The sequence below is a fragment of the Pundamilia nyererei genome, unplaced genomic scaffold, assembly GCF_000239375.1.
Source record: "Pundamilia nyererei isolate P.nyererei 1_Seehausen unplaced genomic scaffold, PunNye1.0 scaffold00004, whole genome shotgun sequence".
NCBI lineage: Eukaryota > Metazoa > Chordata > Actinopteri > Cichliformes > Cichlidae > Pundamilia > Pundamilia nyererei.
The window spans coordinates 493,485-520,352 of NW_005187405.1; the positions used below are offsets into that span (position 1 = coordinate 493,485).

Consider the following 26,868-nt stretch of genomic DNA (forward strand, 5'->3'; position numbering starts at 1 on the left):
CTTTTACTCTCAACAAGCAGCGGGTGCTGTAACGCAGTCAGTTCTTCTTTTACTCTTATGCCGTTTTATGGATCACAAGGTTTAAAACTACTTATAAACACACACACACACACACAAAGTAACTCCGCCAGAGTGCCTATTTCGGGTCACTTGCCGGTCCAAGCCCGGGTAAAGAAGCAGGGTTGGAATTGTGACATTAAAAAAAAACAATAATTGCTAAAAGAAATCTAATTTGTAGTTCTAAATAAACTCTAAATGCATTTAGGACGTTTTTTCCTCACTTGATGTCTCTTCCACGATGTTATTTCTCTCTCCAACAATTAGATTAGCATGACCAATTATGCAAATTAGGCGATGACATCATTTAGCGACTTCTAGCGACTTTTAGGACAGCCAATAGCGATTTTCCTTACTGAGGAGTTGGCAACACTGTCTGTGGGTACCAGCATCCAGGTTGGTGCCAGTGACTGTGCCAACATGCTGTTTAGGGAATTGATATCAGAATGAAGGAGTGGATGTGGGTTACAAGTACCACTGAATACTTACACATCTTTGGACCACCTCACTGAGCTGCTCCAGAGCCATCCCTGCTGTCTTCATACGGGTGTTGTCCTCATGCAGAAGTCCTCAAAAACAGGGGAAACTTCAAGTATATAAAAAAAAAACAGGTCCAAAGGTGTCAGAGGTTAAGTTCTGTGCCTGTGTGACTGTAAACACAGCAGAGCAGCAGGGATGCTAACCCCGCTCCGAATTAGCCGAACAGTGGCTAGCCAAACAAATTCACCGCCACGAAAAGAGCCGGTGGTGTGGACGCAAACGGGACCGAGGTGAAGGGGACACGTACCTCAGCTCAACTTCCACAAACAGCCCGGTGAAAAAAAAAAAAAAACACACACACACACTACACACTACGGACGCACCGCGCGAACGTGAAATTGTCCCCCTGGCTTGCCGTAGATGGAGATACGTCACAGGTCAAAGTTGAAAGTGTAGAAAACAGAAACAGCATGGAGATGGATGAGAGAAAAAGGAGCGGGAGCTCCAAAAAGGGTTCGTTAAAAGCCTGTTTTTTGTTTCTCGGGTTTTAGAGAGGTGTTTACAGCGTTGTGGAGGGTTACACGGATCTCAGAGCGCTCACAGCTGGCTTGTGTAGCCGTTGGTTGGTTGGTTGGTAGAGTAACGACATTTCTTCCTTCAGAGATTCGTTTAACTCGTATATTCAATTTTTGTTGTTGTTTGTGAGGCAGGTGGGAAACGTGTCAAAGCACTCACCGCGGAGGAAGAAGCGAGAAGGTGAGAAACCCCTACTCCACCAGGACATCTCTACTGGACGCTTCAGCTGCACCAGTAATCATTACCAAACATTTGTTGGTTGTGGAGTAAACACAGACACTTCTTCACGTGTGTGCTTTGTGTCAGGAGAGAGGAGCTGAAGGAGAAGCTGAGGGAGAAGTTGGAGCTGGAGAAGAGAGCTTTGAAGGTGGTGGAGCGGCTCCTGGACGACAGTGTGGCTGAGGACTTCCTAGTGGACTGTGTATGTGTCACCGGTGACTTTAGACAGGGCACAAGCTTTAGGCAAACCAGGAGACGAAGTCTTTCCTCACTGCTCTCACGCACAGGTCCTGTTACCCTTACATCACTGCCAAGCCTCTGTCATACTAAACCCGTCTCTTTTATTCACACACCATGTCTGCCACGATTAATTAGAATCTCACAGTCTCAGAACATGGCCCAATCTGCAGTTTCCAGGGTTTATAATCGCCATGACATCCCTATGATTGAGGTTTTGCCATTGGCCCAGTATAACGCAGCCTGGCTCTAGCATGCTATTTAGACTTGTTAGGAATTTGAATACACCGCCTCACTGGTAGCAGTGCCATTGCCTCACAGCAACAAGGACCTGAGGAGTATGCTAAGTTCACTACAGCCAGGCTTTGTTTGCGTTAGCTGTTGACAAAGCTTAAAACCCCAGTCGGAGATAATGGACATCATGATGGTTATCACCTTTCTTTAACTAGGCTTGTTGTTACGGGATGTCATATTCTACTCTTCTTCCACACAGAATGATCCCTGTGAATGCTGTCTAATCAGACTATAAGGTGATAAGGATAAAATGCTGTCAAAAGTCTCTAACGAACAGCAAAAATATTACAATAAAATGCAAAACTGTTACAGACAACGCAAGATATTAATGCTGTGGAAAAATGTCAATCATGGCATATAGTGCTTAGAAGGATAAAATAAACAACTTAATGTATCCGGCATTAGTTACCATGGTGATGTAGCCAGGTGAAAAGAGAGACACTTTTGTGGCACAGAAAATTCTGACTTCAAGTTCGACATAACTCGCTAACCCATAATCTCATTCTGTAGTGCCTTTCTGTGTGGAGTTTGTTCCCCCTGTGTCTGTGTGGATTCCCTCCAGATACTCAGGCTTCCTGTCACAGACCAAATGCATCCATAATTGGTTAGCTGGTCGGAGCTGTGAATGGTTGCCTGTATCTGTGTGTTAGCTTTGTGATGGACTGGCAACCAGTCTAGGGTGGACTCTGCCTCTCACCCTATGGCAGCTGAGATACGCTGTGTAAACACACACTTTTTTTTCCATTTCTGATGACAGACTTTAGATTACATGCAGGTTTTCTGTCAATATTCAGATAATTTAAAATGTCAAGCAATATTAATTTTACACAAATTTAAACCAGAGAAAATCTGCAAAGTAACAGAGTTCTCTTTACTTCACAGGCCAAAATGATCACCCCAGCTAATTACAGAGATACTGTAGAGGAGAGGTCTATTGCTAAGCTGTGCGGTTATCCCATCTGTCCTAATAAACTGGGCAAGGTAAGGCCACTGATATTGCATTTTGTTTGCAAATAATAAACATCTCCATGTCTCATATGTGATGACTGAGTCTGTGGTGCTGTTCACTTTCTAGATCCCATCTCAACAATACAAAATTTCTACTAAGACCAATAAAGTGTATGACATCACAGAGCGCAAGGTGAGTGTTTCTACATGAAATAGTTTTTTTTTGTTTGTTTTTTTACACTTGCCAGAATGCGCTTAAAGACACATTTTGGTCTTTGCTTCTTTTGTCTTTAGTGTTTTTGCAGTAATTTCTGCTACAAAGCCTCCAAAGCGTTTGAGCTACAAATACCAAAGACGCCTCTTTGGGTTGGGCAACATGAGAGGTGTGTGTGTGCTGCTTCTCATCTCTGTCCTAAATCACCTGATTGAGCTAATCATTGAATGCAGTGATGTTCTGTATAATGTCTTTTGCTCCCTTTCTCTCTCTCAGTCCTCCTGAAATTAAGTTGTTGAAGCAAGGAGAACGGTACGTAATAAGTTTCATGTTTAGTTTTCCATATTTAGCCTCATAAATAGAAAGACTGATCCAGGGTTACATGTGTGCATTCAGTGGGAGCTCTGGTGAGGAGGTGATGCTGTCTGAGAGGTGTCTAAAAGAGGATGACGTCGAGAACCCTGTGGCTGCTCAGCACGAGGAGCTTCACGGCTCTCAGGATCATCCTGCTGGAGGCAGCCACAGTGATGTCAGTGACGACGAACATGAGCAGGACTTTGTCTCCAGCGTGGTCTCTCAGCAGCAGAGACCCCGGGTCCACTGGGGTGACCTGCCTAAATGCTCAGATGAGAATGAGAAAGGACAACAAAGGAATTCTGAAACAAGAAAGATAAACACCAAAGAGGGGAATGAAGAAAAGATCGAACCTCCTCAGACTCAAAATACAGAGGAACAGAGAAGTATGATAGAAGATGAGGAAAGAAAAGAGGCAGACGTGCGTAAAACTGAAGTTACCGATGCTGAAAAACCCAAAGAGCGGCAGGTGACACATACGGACCAGGCGGCATCACAAGAGAGAGAGTTGTCTGAGCTTTCTGGTGTGGAAGAGACTACAGCTGAGATGAGCGTGTGCAGTTTATCAGAGACGGTAGCTCACAGCGTTCCTCGCTCAAACCCTCCAACAGAAAGTAAACAAATTCCTGCCACTAATCAGAACAGCCACGGCCAGCAAGAGCTCAACATCACGCAGGTGGGTATGAGCAAGAGGGGGGCAGCTGGGCTGCGAGGTCTACTGAAGAACCACGCCGAAGTCAAACCTGACTCTGTACGGATGAATCTGCTCGATTGCCTAAAAAACACATTGAAGGAGTGGTGTACCGATGAGACGTTAACGTTCCTGTACGGCTCCGATCACTCCCTTGGTTCTCCCTATGCCGAGGTAAGAGAAGAAGAAGGCAAAGAGGAGTTGGATGAAGATGACCTTGAGGATGAGGTGACAGCCGACAACAGCGAGGACAAGAAGAGGCCGTCAGCTGCAGCTCCAAACTATGACACGCTGCGGAGGGAGACCCAGGATCTGGAGCTCCGGGTCAGGGAATTTTATAAGGGCACGTGGATTCTGCCTGACGAGAAAGAGGAGCCCAATAGAAAGCAGGTAAGTGCAAAAGACTTGCTTTAAGAGTTTGAGTTTAAATTAGGTGAGCTCACAGAGTGAGTTTTGTTCTTAAACCGTCCCCACACCAGGTGACAGTCCAGGAAAGCATCAAGGATCCGGTCCTGCCGCTCGTTGACTCTCATGCTCAGAACCTCATCCAGAAACGAATCACAGTGGAGAAACTCTCCAGCTGGTGCGTGTTTGTCCTTTATTTCTTGGATGTGGCACACGGAGCCTTATTAATTTCTTTTCCTGGTTTTTCTTCAACAGCTGTGAAGGTCCCGTGAACCTCACTGCTGCACAGTTTGACATGGCTGCACAATAATCATGATTTTCATGATCAGTTCATCTTAATTCTTTGCTCTCTTGTCTTGTGGTTGTGCTGTGCAGCCTCAGAAACATTGTAGGTCCACTGCATCTCACCATGATTGACATCACTACCGACCTGAACAACCTGGTGCGGACGTTCAGGTCAGTACAATACACAGTCTGATATGTGCTGTGTGCTAGTCTGCCCCCAGAAAGGATACATACATACATACAGGAGAGGGGAGGCGAGGCAGGTGTGAGTTTATAGTGGATGAGCTCTAGAAATGTGTCAAAAATTGCTGTTAAATTTAATTCATGTTAAGGGAAGGAAACCTAGGATTGAAACTGTGCCTTGTTCTGTGGGTTCATATTAAGCTCAGAAACATAATAGTGAAACTTGATTGTTTGTATGTAACTGAATGGCAGTTTACTTTTGAACAGCTGCAGGATATAGACGTGTCCCGTTACCCTCTTTGTCATAAACCTAAATCTTTCACTTTTGCAAATTGGTGAGCTTTTGCACAACTATAAGCATTTATTATAGCCATGCCATACAACCCCAGCTGCAAAAAATGTTGGGATGCTGCGTAAAATGTCAATAAAAACAGAATGCAACCATTTCCAAATCTCACAAACACTGATTTTATAAAGAATAGAAAACATATCAGATGTCTAAACTGAGACATTTCACGATTATGTGAAAAATATTAGGATCAAGACTGAGCAGCTAGGATATCATGTCAGACAAGAATGAGACACATGCCTCTTCCAAAAAGATGCTACACAGCAGTAAAAACGACTCTGTATTTGGACTCTATTCATAATTAACTGTTATCACACCACATTGGATCTACTGAGAAACACTGAAAATCAAGCTACATAGAACAGGAAACTAACTGATTAGTTATCTGTTGTGATTTCGATCTCCTCTTTTATCTCCTTGCATGAGCAAAACATGCCATGAATGTTCTTGGAATCGCTCTTATTCTTCAGAAGAACTCAAAGAAATGAGTCTAACGTGTATTTAATGAGTTGATTTCATCGAAATTCCACAACACACAGTTGTTTAGCTCTGCTTCCCCCTACAGGCACACATGAAGTATGACGAACAGTAGTTTTATTGACTCTTTAAAACTTGTACTTTTTTCATGTGATGGGGCTAAATGTCTGCTTCAAAGAGAATTATGTCTATTTTCTGAGAAAGTGTTTTAATCTCCTGCACATCAAAATAAGTATTACGAAATGTCATATATCTCACAGTGTGCCACACATGCCAGCATGCATGACACCAGGACTGGGTAGAATGAATTATTATATACGCTTGCTGTTTTTACTCAGTCAGCATAGCAGTATGGCTTCTGTTTCTCTATAAGAATGACAGAGCTCTGTTTTAAGAAAAAAATGGGGGGGGTTAAACTTGTGCCAGAATTGAGCATTTCCTGCCTTAGACACACCCTGGATTGCCATTGGCTGCTTAGGATGTTTTCAACAGCCCTGCTGTTAAATCACTGTGTCTGTGATTTAAACGCACATCAGGCTATGGAGCAACACCGCCACGGCCCTGCTTCCGGGAATTGTCTTTGTGCTGTCAAGAGGCCCCAATAACAAGAGGCTCAAACCAAAGAATATACACAGCGCTGGCAGAAAGACATAAATCATTGCTGCATGCAGTGTTTTTGGTTGTTGCTCTTGGTCTGTGCACAATTTATATTTCTACTTTATTTATATCGAGAATGAAGCATTTCTGCAGACTATCTGCAGAGGGACACAGATGTATGGTGACTGTGGCCCAGAACATATAGCGGGTTATGATTTGATGTCCAGCTGCTCCAGTCGGAATTCTGAAATGTCGATGGGCGAGATACTGGAACTGCTGTGCATCCTCCATAAAATGTGCATGCGCGCGCGCGCACACACACACACACACACACACACACACTGTACTTAACAGTGGTGCTTTATGTTCACAGGTTCACCAACAAAAACATCATCCATAAAACTCCAGAGTGGACCCTCATAGCTGTGGTGCTTCTGCATCTGTAAGTTTTCTGTGTGTGTGTGTGTGTGTGTGTGTGTGTGTGTGTGTGTGTGTGTGTGTGTGTGTGTGTGTGTACACACGTGTTTAAGTTTAATGTCAGCTGTCGAGCTGCTCCTCAGCAAGCCCGGTTGAACATTGGAGAGAAAAAAACATTGCAAGGAAATGAAGAACCATAGTTTCTCGGGAACTAGACCACGTCGGCCGTCTTTACCCGTGTGTGCAAATGTTTGCGTGCCTTGACAATGAGAAAAGTGTGTATTTAAAGTTTACTGTGCTGGTGTATGATAAGATTTATTCTTTTATTTTTTTATTTTTTTGTAAAACAAGCAAGAACCAGATTTCTAAGCAATAAATGAGCATATTAACATATAACTGGGTGAAGATGACCCATATAGACACATGCTGGATTTAACATTATGTTATTTCCAGTCTGGTGCATGAAGAGGTGCTTAAATCAGAGATGCAACAGCAATCTGCATTTTTAACACTGTTTGAAATTGAAAGAAAAGAATAAGAAGTCACCATGGTGCATTTGACAGACTGCTGTGTGCTTTGGCATAGTTTGGCACCTACCATATGGTCTGTGTGTGTTCGTGTGTATGTGTGTCTGTGTTGCTGGCAGTTCACGGACAGTTCCGTGCTGCTCCCGTCTAAGTACACAGAGACGCCTCATGGCCTTATCTGCACCTGATTACCTCTGTCCAGATCCGTGATGGAGGACAGAAGGCACACAGTTCCTGCGTATCCTTTATATTGCCCCGGGCTGGGAAACCTTTCACCTGACGCTGACGGCTGATTCTGATTTATTACTCCCTCAATGGTTCCTGGTCAGTTTGCTTTAATATCACGGCACACTGTGTGTCGTCTTGAACTTTAAAAGAAGTGTTGCACAGCTTTAGGTACTGTAGGGGATCTGCCACCAAGAGGCCTCTGAAACCTGCCCGACAGAAACTGTTGTGTAATTTTCAGGGAAATAAAGGGAATGAAATTCAACTTGTAAAACAGAAGCAAGATTTCTCATCTGGGGTCTGAAGTGATTTTGCTGTTGCAAAAAAAGAAAGATAGAAGGGTAAAAAGGTGAATGCTTTGGAATTACCAGGATTTCAGCACTGATTACTCACAAAGTGTGTTTGTCACATTGTGAATTATATGAAGCTCAGGCCGCCTTTTATGAGTAATCACTGCAGAAATCCTGGTAATTCCAAAGGGTTCACAGAGGGGTTTTGGGAACGCTGTCCGTCTCTAATTCTGACAGTTGTTGTTGTAATAAATTTCCAGATTTGATTTTAAGAACGTACTGACTCCACTTCTGAACAGTCAACATTCATTTGTAAATATTACCCTTTCATTGGTCAGATGTGACACTGGTGCTCTATGATTTCATCGGTTTCCATCCTTCCATTCCTCCATCATGAATAATTTGGTGCGCTGTCTTATCTGTCTGCTGCACGGCAGCTGTGGAGCTAGTCTGGCTGCTATTGTTCAGCCCAGCTGAATAATGGATGCCCCCCCTGCAACACTAGACCCTGGGCTGAACCGGAGATTGACCAGGAGTGTACCTCCTTTCTGGTAAGGGCAGGTAGAGAGGCGTGGGTGGGGGAGGATGATGGAGGTTGGAGACAGATGACAGAGGGCTACAGACAGTGAGTTTAGTGTTGGAGGGAAATATTCTTGCACTAACTTGACAAATACTCTGTTTTTTGTACTGATACTGTGAATCTGGCTTCATGTCACTCATGACTTGTCTGAGCTGCGGTCTTAAGATTGAGCAAGTGGTTGAACAGATAAAGTCCATCTCGTTTAACTTGGTGGAAACTTTGACCGTCTAACCTGATAAAAGATGAATCTCACTGTGTAATTTTCCATGTTACTGAAGGCATTTCCCAAATAGAAACACGTTTATTTACCTTTTTTTTTCTTTTCTTTTTTTCTTTTTTTTAATTCAATAATTATTTACTTTGATTTATTTCAAAAACAGTGGACAGTAAAACACTGGAGCCTGTCCAGCTGTCGTAGGGTGAGAGACCCACGATGGGCCGGTTGCCGGTCCATCACAGAGGCAACAAGCATCCGCGCTCACATTAACACCTGCAGTAAAATGTTGAATCACCACTTAGCCGATCATGAATTTTGTTGGATTGTGGGAGGAAACCCGGAGCGCTCGTGGAAACAACCCACACGAGCACAGGGAGCACCCACGTGATCGGCGGATTTGAACCCAGGACTTTCTTGCTGTGAGGCACAGCGGTTGTTTTTTGTTTGTTTTTAAACAAATATATGCTCATTTTGATGACGCAACACTGAGTCAAATTTGTTAGGCGTTCAGCTACTCAACAATTCAGAGCCTCTTTTGTCCTTATTTGGTTTCATAATGGGTCAAATGAGCCAGTTTAGGCTCTTTTGTTAGCGATGCTGTTATAGTGCATGCATATGTGGCTTTGCTGACACAAGCGAGGCCTTGCTGGGAAAAACAGCACCTTGATGGCAGCATACCTGTTTATGTCTCTCAGCATTAATGGGCCTTCAGACATGCACACGTTCCCCCTGCATGTGCGTCCTTTTGAGCAGCCTGGAAGCTTCCACTTCTCTTTAGCCGACGTCTAGTTTTGTTTTTTGCTGTATTTTGTTTTCTGTGTGATTAATAATAATATGCACAGACACCACTTATCAGTATGCCTCTCAGCAACCCCCACACTACAGCAAAGCTGAACATACACTCCTTTTACAGTGACTCAGCAGAGACTGAGCATTATTATGTTCACGAAAGTAGGATTGACCACACGGCAGTATCAGCTTGTGTCATATGAATATACACGACAGTGTTGGCCCATGGCGCTGTGTGATTTTCTTTTTTCTTTTTGTAGACATACGCTGTGAAGTGTTTAAAATCTATTCTCTCATGTCGGTCTCTTTCTGCTTGACATTCAGAGCTCGTCTTTACAGCTCTAAAAATGTAGTCGATGGCCAGATTTTAAATTGTGTGTGTGTGTGTGTGTGTGTGTGTGTGTGAACACTTTCATGAATAAAAAAAGCAGGATATTTTTCTGCCTCAGGTCTGCAATAATTCTATTTGACCCGATCACTTTGCTGAGGAAAAACTCTATAAATAAAACTTTCGAGTTCGTTTTATTCAACAAATTTTATCTGTATGAGTCAGCAACCGCTGCTTTCTCATAGCACCGGCACCTTGGCGAAGAGAGGCCTGTGTGAGAACATGACTTAAATAAGAACTGACTGCTAACTTTACACATCACGCTATTGAAGGCTGAACATGTCGTCTTTTACTTTTAGGGTAGTCTTTATAATGCTTACAGATCCCTTTTTGTAACTTCGAAGAACTGGATTGCATTTGTGTTGGAAGATAAGTCGCCCATTTAGTGTTGAGTTGGTTTGAATTTGTTGCTTTTTCACATTTCAGGTTGTCAGAGGTGTCTCCGTTGGTGCGAGAAGCCCTGAAGACTTCGGCATCTGTGGAGTATTTGAACACGCTGATGGTGGAGCTGGGTCTGCAGGAGCAGGACCTTCTGAATTTGGTCCAGCTGTTTAAATCCCCTGCGCACTGACACGGATACGGATAAAGCAATAAAACTGCACTCTTTGACTGTGTGACAAATGTTTGTTTGTTTGTTTTGTTTGTTCTATTGTTTTCTGGATTGTTTGTTTCCACAAAATAAATGTAGTAATAATAATAATAATAATAATAATAATAATAATAGTAGTAGTAGTAGTAGCAGGAAGTTGTGTTTTATCCTGCATGTTGTTGGAGACTGTTGGTGTTGCGCACACAATCTGTGGTGAGATATGCCCAAATCAGATCCTTGAAGTTTTAAAGCTGTGGCTGTTTAACGTAGGCGGGGCCAAATAAATCACACCCAGCTTTTGCTTCTTTTTTGAGTGAAAACGCCATGTGGGCACGCTGCTTATTGCTGCTGCTAGAGGAGCTCCTCCTGCAATAAAACCAGCGCTATTTCTCCCGACTTCCTTTACGTGGAGGTTTTATGGCGCCATAATATCATTTATTATACGGGTATGCCAGCAATGCGCTTGTCTGAAAATATTTGGTTTTGACCAGGTGGCGCATGCAGCGAAACGTTTCTGCTATTTAATATCTGAGATATAACTCCGAGACGTGATTGATGGCTCTGCACGGCTGAGCGCACAGCTTCTCGTTTGTTCACGGGTCAAACGAGTGGACCGGTGAACGGTGGGTTTAGCCGGTAGAGTAGATGTTTGTGGATAAAAACTACATGTGTTTAACCGGTAATTAAATGTAGAAATATGGGAAAAAATGACAACTGCGCTCCTTAAGTTAATATTTAATCCGTTAAAAAGGCTGACTAAAACAGCACGGTAAGCTTATAAAAGCTTGTGAAATTATTTAGTAGTTTTTTTTTTCATAATAATAAAAACACAACAGATAAATAAACAATCAGCGTATCTTAGGCTAAGTAGGGGGGAAATAAACCAATTACAGCAAACTTAAAGCGCCACAAGTTTCGATGAACCCCTGCTTATTTCAGTCCGTGCTGCGTCTCTTTGTGCCTCCTCAGATCCACTTTCCTCTGGAAACCTTTCCCGCAGAGGTCACAGCCGAAGGGCTTGAAGCCCGTGTGTTTCCTGCTGTGCGTGATGAGGTTGGAGCTCTGACTGAAGGCCTTCCCGCACACCTGGCACTTGTGCGGCTTCTCACCTGCAAGCAGGGACAAAATGGGAAAATGTTAGGTCTTATTTTTCTTTTTTGCACGTCTTGATTACTTTGACTTGCTAAAGCGTCTCACCTGTGTGAATGAAAGTGTGTTTTTTCATGTCTGACTTTTGGTGGAACCTTTTCCCGCAGTACTGGCACGGATAAGGCCGCGTGTCGGAATGGATGAGCAGGTGCGTAGAGAGGGTTGAAGAGCGCTTGAAGCTTTTGCCGCAGATCTTACAGCTGAAGCTCCTCTCCTGTAAAATACAGCATTCTGTCAGTGTCGAGAAACCTGGAAGTATCAGATTTAAATGTAGAAATGCAGTTTAAGCCAAGTCAGAGAGGTTGGTAGTGGGAAAAGAAAATGTCATCTGTGGCCTTTACGTCGAGGATGTGGAACTAAAGCGGGTTTAGGGGACGTGTGCACTGGTTTATTTCCGGCTTGGAGGCCCATACCTGCGAGTGAACCGCTCTGTGCTGATCCAAGCTCACTGCGTGTCCGAAGGTTTTTCCGCATATCCCACACTCAAACGGCCGCGTGCCGCTGTGCGACCGCCGCACGTGAACTTCCAGCCCGTGAGGCGTGGAGAACACCTTTGGAAAACACATGGATGATTCCAAATCCAACCCAAAATGAAGGGAAAACAATAGAGAAAATGTTAAAGAAGCGAAAAGGAAAACTGAACAAAATAAAAAAACTGAAAATGATGACTTTAAGTGAAATTAGGGAAACGCCTACCTTGCAACATTTAATGCACTTGTATGATCCACTCGACTCGAGGTTTGCGCGGATGAAATCGTTCTCAGACTTGATTTCCGCCACGCGGGCCTGTTTCTTCGCATCCAGATACAGCTCGTCTCTGTCCCGCATCCTGCAGATTTGGGCCGTTGAAGAATAACCCTGGTAACATCCGGCCGCGAGGCCCCGCTGTACATAAAGGGACTCACTGCCGCTGTCCTCTCCCCTGTAGATGCTTATAGGTGACTGGGACTCCCTGTGGCTCTGGAGGTGGTGGTGATAAGACCCCTGAACCAGATGTCTCAGCTCGGTTCCTGAGTATGCCGACCAGGAGTACGGGAAGATTGGCATGTTCGAGTGACCGTCCTCCTCTGCAGGAGTGGAGCATTTCTCAGAATCTGAAAGTTAATTTGGATATTTTTAAAAACTTCAAATAATGTCCTGCATTAAAAAAAAAAATGGACACCTGGAAAATGCACTGCACTTTATTGGACATGACTCCATACCGTGCGTAAAAGTCAAAGCAGAACAAAACAAAAGTTTTAAGTCGTTATTGGGTCGTGTGTCCGGTCACTAATCACAAGTGTCCTTTTGATTCTTTCACCAAATATTTTATATGTGAAATAGAAGATATGAAATATAATTATTCGTATCTTCATCACTTCATCAAAAACCTTAAAGTTTTTATGTTTAATTTATAGCCCAAATAATTTCTGCTTTAATAAACAACAATAATAATAATAATAATAACAATAATAATAATAATAATTAATCATACACAAATATAGTTGGACAAGTCGGGTTGAAAATGCGTAAAGGTTTTGACATTTCACGAACCCAACACCAAATGAAACGAAGGATTAAAAAGAGAAAGAGAAAAACTCTTTAAATTTTAGACACAAACTGATGATATTTTTGTCTTGATAAGAACAGACCTGGTGAGGACGAGGGGGACGGGGGACGCCAGAAATCACAGTCGGAGGACCGGTCACAGGCGCTGCCTCCGCAGCTCAGCGGGGAGCTGGAGGACAGAGACCTCGGGGACCTCAGCCGCGACCCAGGGGACAGTCTGTCAGCGCCGGTCCTCACGTCTTCCTGCTCCAGATTGGAATCGAACGCGGCTTGAGATTTTGTTTCTATATTGGCACAAGAGGATAATCAATGAAAGGAGTTATGAATTTGTGCACTTGAATTTTCAGAATTCCCACTAAGACGACTCCTTTTTCTTCCCCAAGTTTCGTGCGTAATTACGCACAAATGCACCCACCTGCGCACACATCAGCCATAATAGTGTCCAGTCTACTGTAGTCATCGTCGAAGTAGCGGTGCTGGTGGTAGCTGTGGGCCCTTTTGCTTTTCACCAGGAAAGATCTCGGCATGTTGTTGAAGTTTTCTTCAGTCTTAAAGCTCGGCGCTGCTCGGGTCCGAAATCCTTCACGTCTGTCCCCTCAGCGCTGCTCTGACTTTATCTCTGGACAGATTGGAACACTATTGGTCGTCAGGCGATACGGTGTTAGGATTTTTGGCAGTCTATTACGCATGCGCAGAGAAGCCGTATCGTTTACCAGGTGACGCCGGGCAGGTGACCAAAAGTGGAGCCACCTTCCCCTCAAAGAGTAGATATGCGTCTGAAGACCACATACTGCGCTTCAATTCAGTTTACTGTAACGGACGTCAGCTGAATCACAGAAGAGGAAGTCTATGTATGTTTACGTAGCTCGTGGAGTAACGTCGACTTAAACTACATACGGCCTAAATTAAAAGCATATGGTGTAATAATATTCACTGATATTTTTATGAAGTAAACAAGTTTAATGTAATTCTGAAAATTTTAAGTATAATGACATCTTTTTTTGTTTGTTTTTTCATTTACAATATTCTAAAGGCATTAAAATACATTTGGAGCCGACATTTGATTTGTGTCCTGAGAAGTTGATGTTTGTATATTCAAAGCATAAACTAACTGAAATTATCATAAGTAAATAAATTAAAATCAGTTGATTATATATAATTTGGATAAAGTGAGACATGAGAGTTGCGGGTTTGAGGCTGGTGAATACAGGCAGAGCAGGCAGTGATGGATAATGACCTATTTGTTTGACTGGTTGTAAAGTGATCTCGTTAATGAGACGGCGCACGGCCGCTATGCGCAACAGCCTGTTGGTGGGGAGCCGAAGTATCCCTTTACAGTCGCTCTGCTTCAGCTTACCCGCACTGACTTCAGCCTTATTGTTTTACATTATTAAAACCTCCTCCAGGCTAATAGACAGACCCAATTAAGCAGTCCACTGAACAAAAGTACAAGAAGAGTCACATGCCAGTGCCAGCTGGAGAGGATAAAAATGTGTAAATACTGATGATGATAATAAAATCACAAAAGCGAATTTTCCCCCCTTTAAGCAGAAATCAGTCAGGCTCAAAATGCAAATCATTGCGAAGATTTGGGTTCAAGGTCATACTAAAGCAAAGCGGTATCGATTTTATCCGTTTGTGGGAACAGACTTTGTTTGATGCAGCTGCAGCAAGTTAGAGACCTGCAAGCAAAACTCAGATAGCCGAGGCACGAAGCCGAGCGCACATGTCCCATACTCACACGGCACTGACACCGCAGGCACTAATATCCCGGCTTCGAGAGCACACACTCTCCAGATCTCTGTCCGCACTGGGTCTGACTGTCAGAGAGCCGCTTCTCATACTGTCTCAACGCATTCACGCGTGCACACACACACAGGCGTGAGCGAGCTCCTTGTCCCTCCTGATCTCGTCCCCTCCCTCAAAAATAAATTTTAATGTCAGTCAAGCATGACGGTCAAACAAAAACACTGATTCATCTTTTGATAAAAGAGTCCCCCAGTGCCAAAATCGTTCTGCATTTGCGTCGCACAAAAATAAATCCCGCTGCCTTTTTAGATTTCCTTCTCACGACTGTCACTCACAGCCCGCACTCCGAGCCAGATTTCTGTCCATTTCTCTGTGATATTAAAAACAAATTTACATCGGTTTCATATCTGTGATTGCCGTTATTTTTTCCTGATAAGTTACCAACGTTTACTTTCATTATTGCACTCACTGAAAAAAAGAATGAAACAAAAGACAAAGAAAAACAAAAGAAAAATACTTCAGCTATAAAATCAACAAGTCCTAGCCTCAAACTCACCATTTGTTTCTGCTTCATGGTTGCTTAATTACACCTAGCAAAGATAAAAATAAAAAAAAAACCCCAGCTCAATCGCACATTTAAATCGCCCTGTTTGAATATCAGCCGCTCTGATTATTCTTAAAGCTGTGAGAAGTGAGAGAGACACACACGCAGAGGGACAGACAAGTGACAACAGTCAAACTCAGGGTTACACACTGACTCAGAACAGGAAACCATGCAGAGTGAGAAGACGCTATCAGGGCTGCCACAGGCTCCTCTCGTGTGTCTCCCCCTCCCTCCCCCCAACACAGACAGGCCTTGATTCTTGCTCTTTTAACTCTTACAGCAAGTATGTGATTGAAATAGAAGCTCAATCGCAGCGATCAGAGGGGGTGGAGGAGGAGGGTCTCTCTTTTTTTTTTTGCTTTGCTTCATTCGCCACTCATCAGCCTTGTCTACCTGCGAGTCACAGTCCCACGGGGTTAAATAAAGACTTGTGCTGCCGAGCCATGAGGTTATTTTCTCAAGCTGAACCTCGAACCCCCTTTTTGGCTCTATAGCGAGGAAAGACAGAGGCTGTGGGGGGACTCCTCATGGTTTTAAATATACTTGAGGCTACAGCTTTTGCACCACATGCATGTGAATGTTGACAAGAAGAGGTGCAGCATGCACTGTGACTTGTCACATGTCTTGATTTTGCCTCTTGCACGTCAGGTGAAGTCAGGCCTGTATAACTCCAGTCAAACCTGGTAACTATCGATAACAACCATGGGCTCTTCAAAGATTTTAAAGAAAGCCATCAAGTCTTTTGGTCTAACTAGCTTAACTGTTTAAACGTTGGCCTTACTTGGTAGCTGAAGCTCACATTTTTCACCTGTACCCAGCCATCAGCATGAAGGGCTGACAACTGAAACCACCAAGAAGTACTAAAAACGGCAGTTCCTGAATGCCGCTTAAGGCTCCAAAAATGAATCAAGTCTATAAGTTTGCTGTGAAGATATCCTCTTTTTAAAAGGCCCTTAAGATTTTTCAAGGGAGACCTGGCCAAGAAGGGAATCTATTACAAGGTTACAAAAAATATAAACTACGCTGTAAAGATGAAACGAACAGAGAAATAATAAGCAAATGAGCAACATCAGGCCAGCTTAGGCTTGGAAGCTGCAGTCATCAGGTACAGAATTTGTGATAGAAGCTCTGAACTTTCCCTGATAGACAAAAATATTTATCTTTTGCATTTTCTAAAAGTCTTTCCCCGGCCAAGGGACAAAATAAGAAAATGTTGATCTATCATATTCAGAAAAAATCTAAAGGAGCCTTCAGCTGTCTGCTTTTGATTGTCTGAAGTGGACCTTGACAATATTTGTGGTGCCGATGCCTTTTGGAGCATTTGCACTGCAAGTATGTGCCAAATAATACCGTTTGATCTCTGCTTAATGTGCTTGCAGCCTATCCAACAAGTCTGTCATCAAGTGTTTCTGAGTGAATTTCTAGTATGTTATTTGTACGTTACTTATCACTAATTAGCAGATATCTGCAGGAGGCCTGGTTATAGCTGAGCTAGCTAGCATTAGCTAACATTCCACTCTCTTGTCCAAATATGGAGACTTCTAGCTCCAGAAAATCAAAGTGGTGATCCCCAGAATGCTAGAATCCAGGCTTGGGAGTATGAGTCCACAGATTATATATATAGAACAAAATCTTTGTAGCTAGTGAAACGAAACAAATTCAGGAGTGCCTTACACCTGCTTTCCCCCCCCCTATAATGACAAGTGTGAGTTTGCAAAAACAAAACATGTAGTTCATTATGAGTCTTCTGGAAAGTGGCTCTTTGGTGCCCTCGCTCTGTGACCTCAGTGAACGCTTTCATGATGAGCTGATAGTTTCAGTCGCTAATTTAAAGTTTGCAATATGACGTTGAGTTTCATAATTTTTTACTTTATTGGTGTCAAAAGGAGGATTAAACAGGGTATGCATTACCATATGACTGTCACATTTTCACAATTAGATTGGCTTGGAACATTAGGATGGTGACAGCTAATGGGATTTTGGTAACCAGGGGGGTGGCTAAGTCCATCTTTGGTATACAGTCTATGCTACAAACTAATGCACAGTACCAGACCGCCCCCCCCCCCCCCCCCCCTTTATTTTTAATGGACTGTGGGCATACCAGACTGTTTACTTTCCCATTGATTGCGTGTTTGTTTCCTGGAGATTCATCAAAAAGCTGCAGTCTCACATTAAGTCAAAATGAAACTGAATGAGGAAAAAAAAGTTTGTTCTTAGAAAAGTCATTCAGTCCTCTTTTCTTTGGTTTTGTTGTCGGACCAGAAAACAGAATCATTTCAAGCAGTGCTCTCTCCTTTTGCAGAACATAACCACATGAGGCTGATTTTACTAACTGCCCCAGTCTGCAGTGGATTCATGGCATAATAACCTGTTGTGGTTAAACTGACTTTCCTTGGTTTATGTCCCTCTTCAGTCCCATGTGTTCAGCAAGGAGCGTTCACCTCTGTACCTCCGGACTCTTGTGGCATCTCAATGAAAACCACATCACGCTATCTCATCCCCTCACAGGTTCCTTTGGCTCCATAGCTCTAACCACCATTTAACCTCCCCACCCCACCCCAACCCCCACCGGCTTTCTTTTAAACTCCTTCATTCTTTTTCCTTCAGTTAGACAATAAGATTTTAGTCCTTGTTTTGGGTTCAACTGTATGCGCCCCCCCCCCACCCCCACCCCCGCCCCACCCCACTGGGAATTACCAGCCAAATCTCATCAAGCTCTCAGCTGGGTCCACCTGCAGCTACCAGATAGGGACAGAGTACTAAAACAATGTATGATTTACTGGATGCAGCTGAACACAAGACAGTTCTTCTTTTTCACAGGCGATCAACAAATGTGTTGCCTTTACTTGCACACTCTCAATCAAGTCTGCAGCTGTGAGCGCGTTTGAGCTGCTCTAACTGATTCGTCTCTGTCAAAGTTTTACTTATTGGGTTAATATCCTGATATGACACTAGAGGATCACAGAGGGCACCCGGGGATCTGCAGTGGTGCCAAATCCCAAGGACACAAAAGCCTCGGAAGCCTGCAAAAACAGTGAAAAGAAACTGCTCAGCAAATCCTCTGAGTTGTGCAGTAAACACCCCACAAATCACCTCCCTCATTCATCACTTTGGATTCAGCAGCTCCCCTTGTTTTAACTGTTTCTGGTTGTAAATTTCTCTCCCCCTCCACACACCTCACCCCAACCCCGAGATACCGAGAAACTCAGTGAGGACATTGGTGTCTGGACGTGAAGAAAGCTGCTGGGTGTTTCCTGGTCATTGTATCTGTTTGCATGTCTGTGGAGGTGAGGCAACCATTCGAAAGGTCAGAGTTCAACAGGCACGGTTGAGTCTTAATGACCCTTCAGTTCAGGTCACAGCTTCCAAACGGCAGGATTCAAACCAAAGAAGTAATTTTATACAGAATTTATACAGGAAGCTCATGTGTTTTAAGTCAAGGGTAAAGACTGCAAAAAGTGATGTTAGGAGGCGTTTTCTTTGCATGCTGCAAGTATTAAGTTGTTTGAACTTATGGTTTATCACACTGATGCATTTTCACAGAGAAAACACCAGTATGACTGTTTTTTTCCTTCTTTTTTCACAGGTTGTAAAACACTGGTCACAGCCGGGTAGACGAGACCAAAGGTGGCGTTTTTCACACAAAAACTTCATCTCTGCACCATCTCTGCTCTTCCTTGTGTTAAAGCTAGCAGGCTCAATTTAGTTTCAGCAGAACTGATTTGGCTTTGCTTAGCATTTGTGCGTCCTTGCATTGTTTGCCTGTTTGCTTCAGCATGCCATCCTGGGCAAAGAGCTTTCCTTGCACTGTAGAAACTCTCAGTCTCACCCAGAAAAATCTCAAAATGCACGGGCAAGAACGTCACAGGGTTAATGATGTGTGTGAACGCTGCAGATTTCACTCCACCCATTCTTCTTCATGGGCTTTAGACGGGAAGGGAGACATTAAACTGTGTCTGTATGCAAATGAAAATACATGCAATCAGCAGTGAGAAAACGAGCAGGAAAGAGTGTGCTGTGTTTCAACAAAGTGCAGTCTTCTTATCTGTGGTGTGCCTGCGAACACATTTGTTGATGTGTGACTTTCTGCAAGTCATTTCTAGTCCACTGCAACCACAAAAGTCTTCTTTTAAATCTATGTCCTGGCTTTTGGGGATGAAAGCATGATTTACATGTAATGAATGGTTTCCTGTTGATATTACTTCAGTGCAGAAGCCCTCAAAAAATAAAAGTGAAATCCTAAACATTCCACACTTGGAAAACTAGTTCATGGAGCATCTTCTGAGAGAGGATAAACGCACTGCAAACGTAACCCTTTGTTCCGCCCACCACACCCTCAGCCCATGTGTGAACCTTTAGTAACTGCTGACCACTACTACTGCTGAGGCATGACTGGACAAGTGCTTCTCTTAATTGCGAAATCAGTTCTGCAGAAACAGAGCTTGAACGGCCATGAGCAAGCTGTCCACAAGAGTGACTGTGACTTTTCTTATCTAACACTGAGACATCTGCACCAAGAGTGACAGTGAGGGATATTATCTATTTCACTCGAGCAGAAAAGCAGAAGATCACTGCTTCCCCTTTTCAAAGTAGCTGTTCATAGAGCTAAAGAGTTAACAGGATTTTTTTCTCCCCCCTTGACACAAAAGCAGTCTGTTGACTATGTGTTTGGTACCACAGAAGACACTGCAGTCTAATACTGCGCTGATAAAAGAAAAGCCGCGTATAACTAACAACTACCCACATAAAATAAAGATTTTACCCACATTGAATCAGCGCTGGCATGTAAAATGGATTATTTTCTCTACACTTCTTTGCTTGTTCTTTTTTTCCTGTCCAAATGTGTTTCTTGCATGTCTAAGCTGAATATGAAGGAAGATCAAGCAAACAGTCAGTTTGTGGGTGCCTTTGTGGGTGCCTTTTAACACGTCTTGTGGCACAGGTGACAAAATTCACTTACGAGCTCATTGCACTTTACTTAACTCTTAAAAAATCGAATCACAACTGCAACGTTTTGCAAGTCCACGGGCATCTGTGCACACTGAGAATTGCTACATTTTGATGGATAAACATGACGAGTGTAGAGAGAGGTCAGCTGAGCAGCGCGACACCAAGAAACAAGTGCTCTGAAAAAGTCTGATCAGTCACTGCCACAGGAAGGTGAAGCATGCGACCCTATGAAGGCATTTTTCTATGTGATTGTTTGTCTTCATGAGTGTTTGTGAATATCTAATTGTTCATCATGACTCAGTGAGTTGTAGAGGTGTGAAAGCCTTAGAGCATACGCCCGTTTTGACAAACTGTGCAGTCTGTGAAAGTTATCTCTGATTGCTTTGCTGCTCACACCAGCCCTGATGTATCTTTGAGGCTGCTTCGCTTTGCTTTGATGCGCACTGAGTTTTGCAACTGGTGTCAGGTGCTGATTTTCTCTGCGTTGCTCCTGATATTCTGACTCTTATCTGCGTTACTTGCCGTGTCCGAATGCGTTCCACGTCCATGAACTCTGAGGATGACATCAGATTAATCACAGCAGAGTAACACCATAGGCGGGGCACTGCTTTGCTCTTTGGAAATAGGTGGTTTCACATGGTGGGATGGAAGCTTTTGCTGCTCTGGCTGCTCACGTCCCCCTCAGTAACAGCTGATGACTGTCTGCTCACTCATCATATGGCGTCACTGATACTCCACCTCACTTTTACAATGTGACTGAATTATAAATAGAGATCTTGGAGTGAATATGAAATAATAGCTGCTGTTTTGCATTTACACGTCAATAATGACACTATTATAAATATTGAGGGTATTACCTAACTTGCCTCACAGCAAGTGGGATTTTCTCAGCATTGTAGCATTCTTTAAGCTCTTGATCACTTTTATTTGACATTTGTTTTACAACATAATGTTAAGTTGACTTCATTAGCCACATTCCTTCTCATAAAGAAAGGAAGAGCTTTTTATTCACCGGAAACAAAGATGGAAATACGCAAATAAAAAAGAGAAAAACCATTTTGGTCACAAATTCCATTTAGAGTTTTCCGCTGGACGGAACGTTGCCCTCGTTGTGATAGATAAAAATGTTCAAATTTCCATTTTTCTGAGCTCTTTGAGCATTTATCAGCCATGTTTGCCTTCACTGAGTCTGAGAGTTCAATGCTGACCCTGGAAACAGCTGTTGAGGTGAAGAAAATCCCACTAGTGGGTCCATATAGTCAGGAGGAGCTTTTGAATGTATTGTGTTTGTTTTGGGAAAGGAAATGTAAAGTTAGGGCAGTGAGGGTCAAACCAGCATTTGGAGCGGTGGTAATACAAGAAAAGAAAAAAGCAGAGAAGCAACATTATTCTGGCATCTCTTTACTTGTCATTTTTACAAGGAAAATTTACAAGTTCCAGTAACAGCCCACAGACCTTCCAGGTACAGAAGTGCTTATTTCCGGACAATAGCTCCACGACTGCCAAGGAAAAGTGAAAGATTTCTCTTACAATATACTACAAGTGAAGGACTCAACGCCCACAGCAGTGAAAACTGAAGTCAGAGGAGCCTAAAAAGCAGACTGTGAGGCCTGAACACTAATGTAAATGAGGCCACACAAACTGCATGTGCACACTGGGCTGCCAGCTCATCTACCTTAGATTCTGATTCAGCTTTCAGACATTGTGACCTCTCTGGGGACTGAGAGTCCACCCTCCCGGCAGACTCGTTTCCAGCTCGATGCATCAACATTGTATTGCGTGTCTTGATTTCACCATCGTGGAGGATGTGTCACCAAAAATGTGCTATCACATCAGACGCTTGGCGTCACAGAGTGTCTGTGGACAGCACATGCGCAGGGCTGCTGTGGCCCTGCGCATGTCACCTCAAAGCTTTTCCTATTTTCTTCTTTTCTCTGTGTAAATTTAAAATCCTGACACACTGCAAATGTCATCCTGCTTTCTACGGCGTTGGTTTAAAATGTAATAATCTCTTATAGATCTAATGAAAGATTTTTCTCAGGTATATTTAACTTAAATGTGCTGCTTTTATTCAAATTGGGAAGCACTTTAACTATGCTTTTTAAAAATGCAATCAAAATGAAGTTATTATTATTATCCATCCATTTTCTACCACCTATCTGGGATCAGTTTGTGGGGACAGCACCTCAACAGAGAAGGCTAGACTTCTCTCACCCCAGCCACCTCCTTCCAGCTCATCCAGGGAGGATGCTGAGACCTTCCCAAGCCAGACAAGTCCTACGTCTGCCCACAGCAGGACATGTCCGGACTGCCTCACTTAGAGGCATGCAGGAGGCATCCTGGTCAGATGCCTGACTCAACTTAACTGACTCGTTTTAATGTGGGGGGAAAAGCACTTCTACTCCCTCTGATCCCTCTGGAATGACCAAGGTACTCACCCTCCTTATTCTAAGTGGATTATTAATTACAAAAATAATTAATTGAATATTAATTTATATAATTAAAACATTTAACAAAAAATAATATATTTGCCATTTTAATTCATTAATGACACAACAGTTATTTAATGATCTATGTGATGTATTTGTGGCCCTCCACAGACCTGTGCTCTCCGTGTAGCTGCTGCCCTCTGTTGGCCTGTGCTGTTTGTCTCCGGTGCAGCAGGGGGCGCTGCCAACCCGCGACACTCCGTGGAAAAACCCCCCAAAGATAGCGACATCAGACTTCCGTGTCCCGGAGTCCGCTAGTTAGTGCAGGAGGGGAAAGAAGAAGAAAAAATACCCCAAAATGGTGAGTGGATAAAGCTCATATACACCGCGTGGAGACGGTTTGAGTTTGTGGAGGTGTGTTTGTAGTTAGATGAGTGTCTAAAGCGGTTTGAGGGACAGATGGAGCTGGATATTTGCGGCTTGTCGGGCTGTTCCGGCCGGGTGAGCCGCTTGGCTCCAGCGTGGCGATTCATGGCTGCTGAAACCTCAGCTGACCTCCTCGTGGAGACTTACTCCGAGCGGTTAAACAGCTTTTGTGCCCATAGGGACAACTGGAGGCTTGATACTTATGGTATTTTCTGCTTCTGCTGACATGTTGCTTCTTCGTCTCTTCTCAGGGTTTCGTCAAAGTGGTGAAGAACAAGGCCTACTTCAAGCGCTACGAAGTCAAATTCAGGAGGAGGAGAGGTAAAAGTCAACATGAATTGCACATAGGCTCAGATCCCCTTTCTATGGAGCATACGCCATTAAACCACATGCTGTTACTTATTATTTGACAGAGGGGAAAACCGACTATTTTGCCCGCAAACGCTTGGTTGTGCAGGACAAGAACAAGTACAACACCCCCAAGTACCGGATGATTGTCAGGTTCTCCAACAGGGACATCTGCTGCCAGGTCAGTGACAGAAAGACTCAAACTTGAGAGGTCACGTGTTTTTAAGCAGCTGTCTTATCTTGCTATGTCTGCGTTGTCCAGATTGCCTACGCGAAGATTGAGGGAGACCATATCGTTTGTGCTGCTTACTCTCATGAGCTGGCCAAGTATGGTATCACAGTGGGCCTTACAAACTATGCTGCTGCTTACTGCACCGGGCTGCTGCTGGCTCGCAGGGTAAGCGTGCGTACAAACACACACACAAATGTTGCCATACATTGGAGCAGATTTATGTTTTTGCACATCCTCTCATACGCCTTCATCCTCCTCCTCCCTAGCTACTGCAAAAGTTCGGCATGGACCAGGTGTACGAGGGCCAGGTGGAGGTGACGGGAGATGAGTTCAACGTAGAGAGCGTGGATGGACAACCAGGCGCCTTCACGTGTTATCTGGACGCAGGTCTGGCCAGAACCACTACAGGGAACAAGGTGTTTGGAGCATTAAAGGGGGCGGTGGACGGTGGACTTGCCATTCCTCACAGGTCAGTATGATGTCAGAGTTGCATTCGGGTGGACTTTTTTTGCAGCTTCACTCCTGCAGTAAACATGCGCAGAAACAGGAATGTGTGCATGTTTTTCTTTGAGACATTTTTACAATCGCATATTTCCAGTTAGTTTACGTGGTTATTCGCTGGTCTCCGTCCAGCTAAAGTTTGTCCGTTTAGTTTGCTGGTGCATCTCTGCTTCTCGATGATGATAAAAAGCACGCTGAGCAAAATGTAGTTGGTCCTTCATTTGCATTAGCTGATGTTTACTGTCCTTTTCAAGACGGGGCTGAGAGAAGCAGGATGGGACCGTTTTTAGGATTTGCCATTAGGTGGTAGTTCCAGGTTCTGGGTACTTTTTAGTACCTGCTTGGGCGTGGTTTCAAGTGATCTGAGGCGTGTGACGCAAACAGATTGCATGCCACTGATTGGCTAGTCAGTAGTGTCACACCATGAGTCATGAGAGTTACTCCCTCACGAAAATCAAAGCCACTATTGTTGAAACCCGGCAATGAGGAAAATGGCTGCACAAAACCCCCCCCACTGTAGTCCCTAAGACTGACAAAATGCCATATACCGAGCATCAGGTGTACGTACCATCACCACAATGTTGTTGTTGTGTCGCATACAAATGAGGTCACAGACTTTTGGACGTGCTGCTCTGACGACCCAACACACAATACACACGATTTATACTTCTGCGTCACATCTACTTTGTAACTTGCACCATAGCCAGTGACCATTTATAACCTTAATTGGGGCGTAACACGACATGCACCACCTGAGAAATGTAACTACACGTCGGGGGAGATGCATGGCATGGAAAGTTCCCATGTAGGGAGAAAAGGGATTTCTGGTTACTAGGCAAAGTCAAAATCAAACTTGAGGTGGTTTTGAAATGGGGAAAAGAGCAGAACTGAGTCAAGCCCAGTAGGTAATAGTGGGAAATGGCTAAAAGATCACTGGCAAAAGTCTACATCAGGCCTTGCGGTCGCTGCCTGTGAGAAGGCAAAGTTGGAGCAGCAGCAACCATCTCAGCACTCACTGGTAAAACGCTGCCCCCTGATGGCGACAGTTCAACTTCACAGAGGTTGATTACAAAAAGCAGCTGTAACACGTTGTTCCACAACAAAGAACAGAACTACCTTGAACCTTGTGTTTTTGTTTTGTCTGGTTTTTGTTTAGTTTTTTAAACTTGATTCTTCAGAGGCGTCTTTTAATAGCCCAACTCAGTTTCTTCACACTTTCTGTTTTTTAGTCTGAAACGTTTCCCCGGCTACGACACAGAGAGTAAAGAGTTCAACGCAGAGGTGCATCGGAAACACATCATGGGCATGAACGTGGCCGACTACATGTCCTACCTGATGGAGGAGGACGAGGACGCCTACAAGAAACAGTTCTCGCGCTTCATCAAGAACGGAGTCACTCCAGACATGGTAACATAACACTTGCTGCGTGATTTTTACGAACACGGCCTGAACAGATTCTGTTAGCTAGTTTCGTGTCTGCTTAAATCATGTAATGTTGAGGTGACACTCTCAGATGCATTTAAGATTTGGTTTCCTGTTTCCAGTACTCGAAGTGGTGTTCAACTCAGTGATGCAGAAAAAGCTTGACCGCAATTATTTTTGGCACTATATAAAAATAAAGAAAAGTCTGACCTGTTATGTATCATGTAGATGAACATTTCCTCTGCGATTTGATCATTTGGTGATGTTTACATCAACATAATTTAAATATTGCTTGCATGTCAAATATCTAATTTGAATGCATCAAATGCAAACAGGAAACTTGAACTCATAGCAGTGATGATCTCACAAAGATCCAGTATGGGCTTCTCTACATGTAGACTGTATTGAATTAGTATATCAATTCAATACCCCCCCTCCCCTCTTTCCAGTGACAATGTCGTCTGATGTTTCCTGTTATTTTTTTCAAGACAAACGACAATCTATTAGGTACACAATGAACAGCTTTGTCATTAATTAAATTCCTGTTTTGTTTTCAGGTCGAAGAAATGTACAAAAAAGCACACGCCGCCATCAGAGCGAACCCCGTACACCAAAAGAAACCCAAAAAAGACGTCAAGAAGAAGAGGTGAGTTGACAGTCACCATCGTGGAACAATAACTGCTCTTATTTCATGCCAAATCGAGGACAAAGTAGTTACTTTTTCTCTCGTGTGGTGAATGTTAATGGAGTTGTTTTTTGTCGTCGTCTCTTTCCGGGCAGGTGGAATCGCGCCAAGTTATCTCTGGCACAGAGGAAGGACCGCGTCGCCCAGAAAAAGGCCAGCTTCTTACGAGCGCAAGAGCAAGAAGAAGGGGACGGTTAGGGCCTCTGCAGAGAAAATGCAGCTCACATTGCAGACAAATAAATTTATTTGAAACTCACGCCGTCTCTGTCCTGTGTCACGAGTATTATGAGTCGCTCCTTTCCCTCAAGTTAGACTCGTAATTACTCATCTGTTATCATGTTTGAACCACAATGGTGTCTGTTAACTGACAGGACTGAAATACTCAAAAGGAAACAGTGCAGTGGTATGCATTTTATTTGTGCAAAATCATGCTGTTT

At 43.6% G+C, this 26,868-nt stretch overlaps 4 protein-coding genes across 8 annotated transcripts in view; 2 read left to right on the forward strand and 2 right to left on the reverse strand.

Moving 5' to 3' along the window:
* glmna (glomulin, FKBP associated protein a) overlaps positions 1-613 on the reverse strand; it is an 8,400-nt gene extending 7,787 nt beyond the window's left edge. For both annotated transcript variants that reach the window (XM_005721010.2, XM_013912588.1), the window contains exon 1: positions 547-613. In XM_005721010.2, the coding sequence (XP_005721067.1) occupies positions 547-600 (54 nt within the window). In that variant the 5' untranslated portion in view covers positions 601-613. The remainder of the gene's footprint in view (positions 1-546) is intronic.
* A 194-nt stretch (positions 614-807) lies between these two features.
* On the forward strand, positions 808-10,420 carry rpap2 (RNA polymerase II associated protein 2). Of its 2 annotated transcripts, XM_005721005.1 has the most exons (13): positions 808-871; positions 958-1,050; positions 1,248-1,293; positions 1,420-1,534; positions 2,746-2,844; positions 2,939-3,004; positions 3,106-3,194; positions 3,302-3,337; positions 3,422-4,460; positions 4,550-4,653; positions 4,851-4,931; positions 6,740-6,808; positions 10,226-10,420. In XM_005721005.1, the coding sequence occupies exons 2-13, from the start codon at positions 1,008-1,010 to the stop codon at positions 10,368-10,370; spliced, it is 1,932 nt and encodes a 643-aa protein (XP_005721062.1). In that variant the 5' UTR covers positions 808-871; positions 958-1,007; the 3' UTR covers positions 10,371-10,420. The 2 variants fall into 2 exon arrangements, with proteins under 2 accessions (XP_005721062.1, XP_005721063.1); XM_005721006.2 differs by lacking the exons at positions 808-871; positions 10,226-10,420 and adding an exon at positions 7,513-7,615 and having other exon boundaries at positions 989-1,050.
* Positions 10,421-11,108: 688 nt separating this feature from the next.
* Positions 11,109-15,481, reverse strand: gfi1aa (growth factor independent 1A transcription repressor a). Of its 3 annotated transcripts, none has more exons than XM_013911835.1 (7): positions 15,391-15,481; positions 13,501-13,704; positions 13,169-13,369; positions 12,234-12,631; positions 11,951-12,088; positions 11,586-11,751; positions 11,109-11,497 (listed from the first exon to the last, which is right to left on the reverse strand). In XM_013911835.1, exons 2-7 carry the CDS (start codon positions 13,610-13,612, stop codon positions 11,319-11,321), a joined length of 1,194 nt encoding a protein of 397 aa, XP_013767289.1. In that variant the 5' UTR covers positions 13,613-13,704; positions 15,391-15,481; the 3' UTR covers positions 11,109-11,318. The 3 variants fall into 3 exon arrangements, with proteins under 3 accessions (XP_013767289.1, XP_005721068.1, XP_013767286.1); XM_005721011.1 differs by lacking the exon at positions 15,391-15,481 and adding an exon at positions 14,827-14,993; XM_013911832.1 differs by lacking the exon at positions 15,391-15,481 and having other exon boundaries at positions 13,501-14,083.
* Positions 15,482-23,060: 7,579 nt separating this feature from the next.
* Positions 23,061-26,687, forward strand: rpl5a (ribosomal protein L5a). Its single transcript, XM_005721012.1, has 8 exons — positions 23,061-23,178; positions 23,495-23,564; positions 23,657-23,772; positions 23,854-23,988; positions 24,090-24,292; positions 25,554-25,731; positions 26,304-26,392; positions 26,527-26,687. The coding sequence occupies exons 1-8, from the start codon at positions 23,176-23,178 to the stop codon at positions 26,627-26,629; spliced, it is 897 nt and encodes a 298-aa protein (XP_005721069.1). The 5' UTR covers positions 23,061-23,175; the 3' UTR covers positions 26,630-26,687.
* Positions 26,688-26,868: the final 181 nt, after the last annotated feature.

Excerpts from the sequence above, each read along its gene's own strand:
- gfi1aa (XM_013911835.1), bottom strand. The coding sequence starts at position 13,612 with ATGCCGAGATCTTTCCTGGTGAAAAGCAAAAGGGCCCACAGCTACCAC. Across the intron at positions 12,089-12,233 it reads AGTGCATTAAATGTTGCAAG|GTGTTCTCCACGCCTCACGG; the intron begins GTAGGCGTTTCC and ends TGTTTTCCAAAG. Across the intron at positions 11,498-11,585 it reads ACACACTTTCATTCACACAG|GTGAGAAGCCGCACAAGTGC; the intron begins GTGAGACGCTTT and ends CCCTGCTTGCAG.
- rpap2 (XM_005721005.1), top strand. The coding sequence starts at position 1,008 with ATGGAGATGGATGAGAGAAAAAGGAGCGGGAGCTCCAAAAAGG. Across the intron at positions 2,845-2,938 it reads GTCCTAATAAACTGGGCAAG|ATCCCATCTCAACAATACAA; the intron begins GTAAGGCCACTG and ends TTCACTTTCTAG. Across the intron at positions 3,338-3,421 it reads TTGTTGAAGCAAGGAGAACG|TGGGAGCTCTGGTGAGGAGG; the intron begins GTACGTAATAAG and ends GTGTGCATTCAG.
- rpl5a (XM_005721012.1), top strand. Across the intron at positions 24,293-25,553 it reads GGACTTGCCATTCCTCACAG|TCTGAAACGTTTCCCCGGCT; the intron begins GTCAGTATGATG and ends TCTGTTTTTTAG. Across the intron at positions 25,732-26,303 it reads ACGGAGTCACTCCAGACATG|GTCGAAGAAATGTACAAAAA; the intron begins GTAACATAACAC and ends TTTTGTTTTCAG.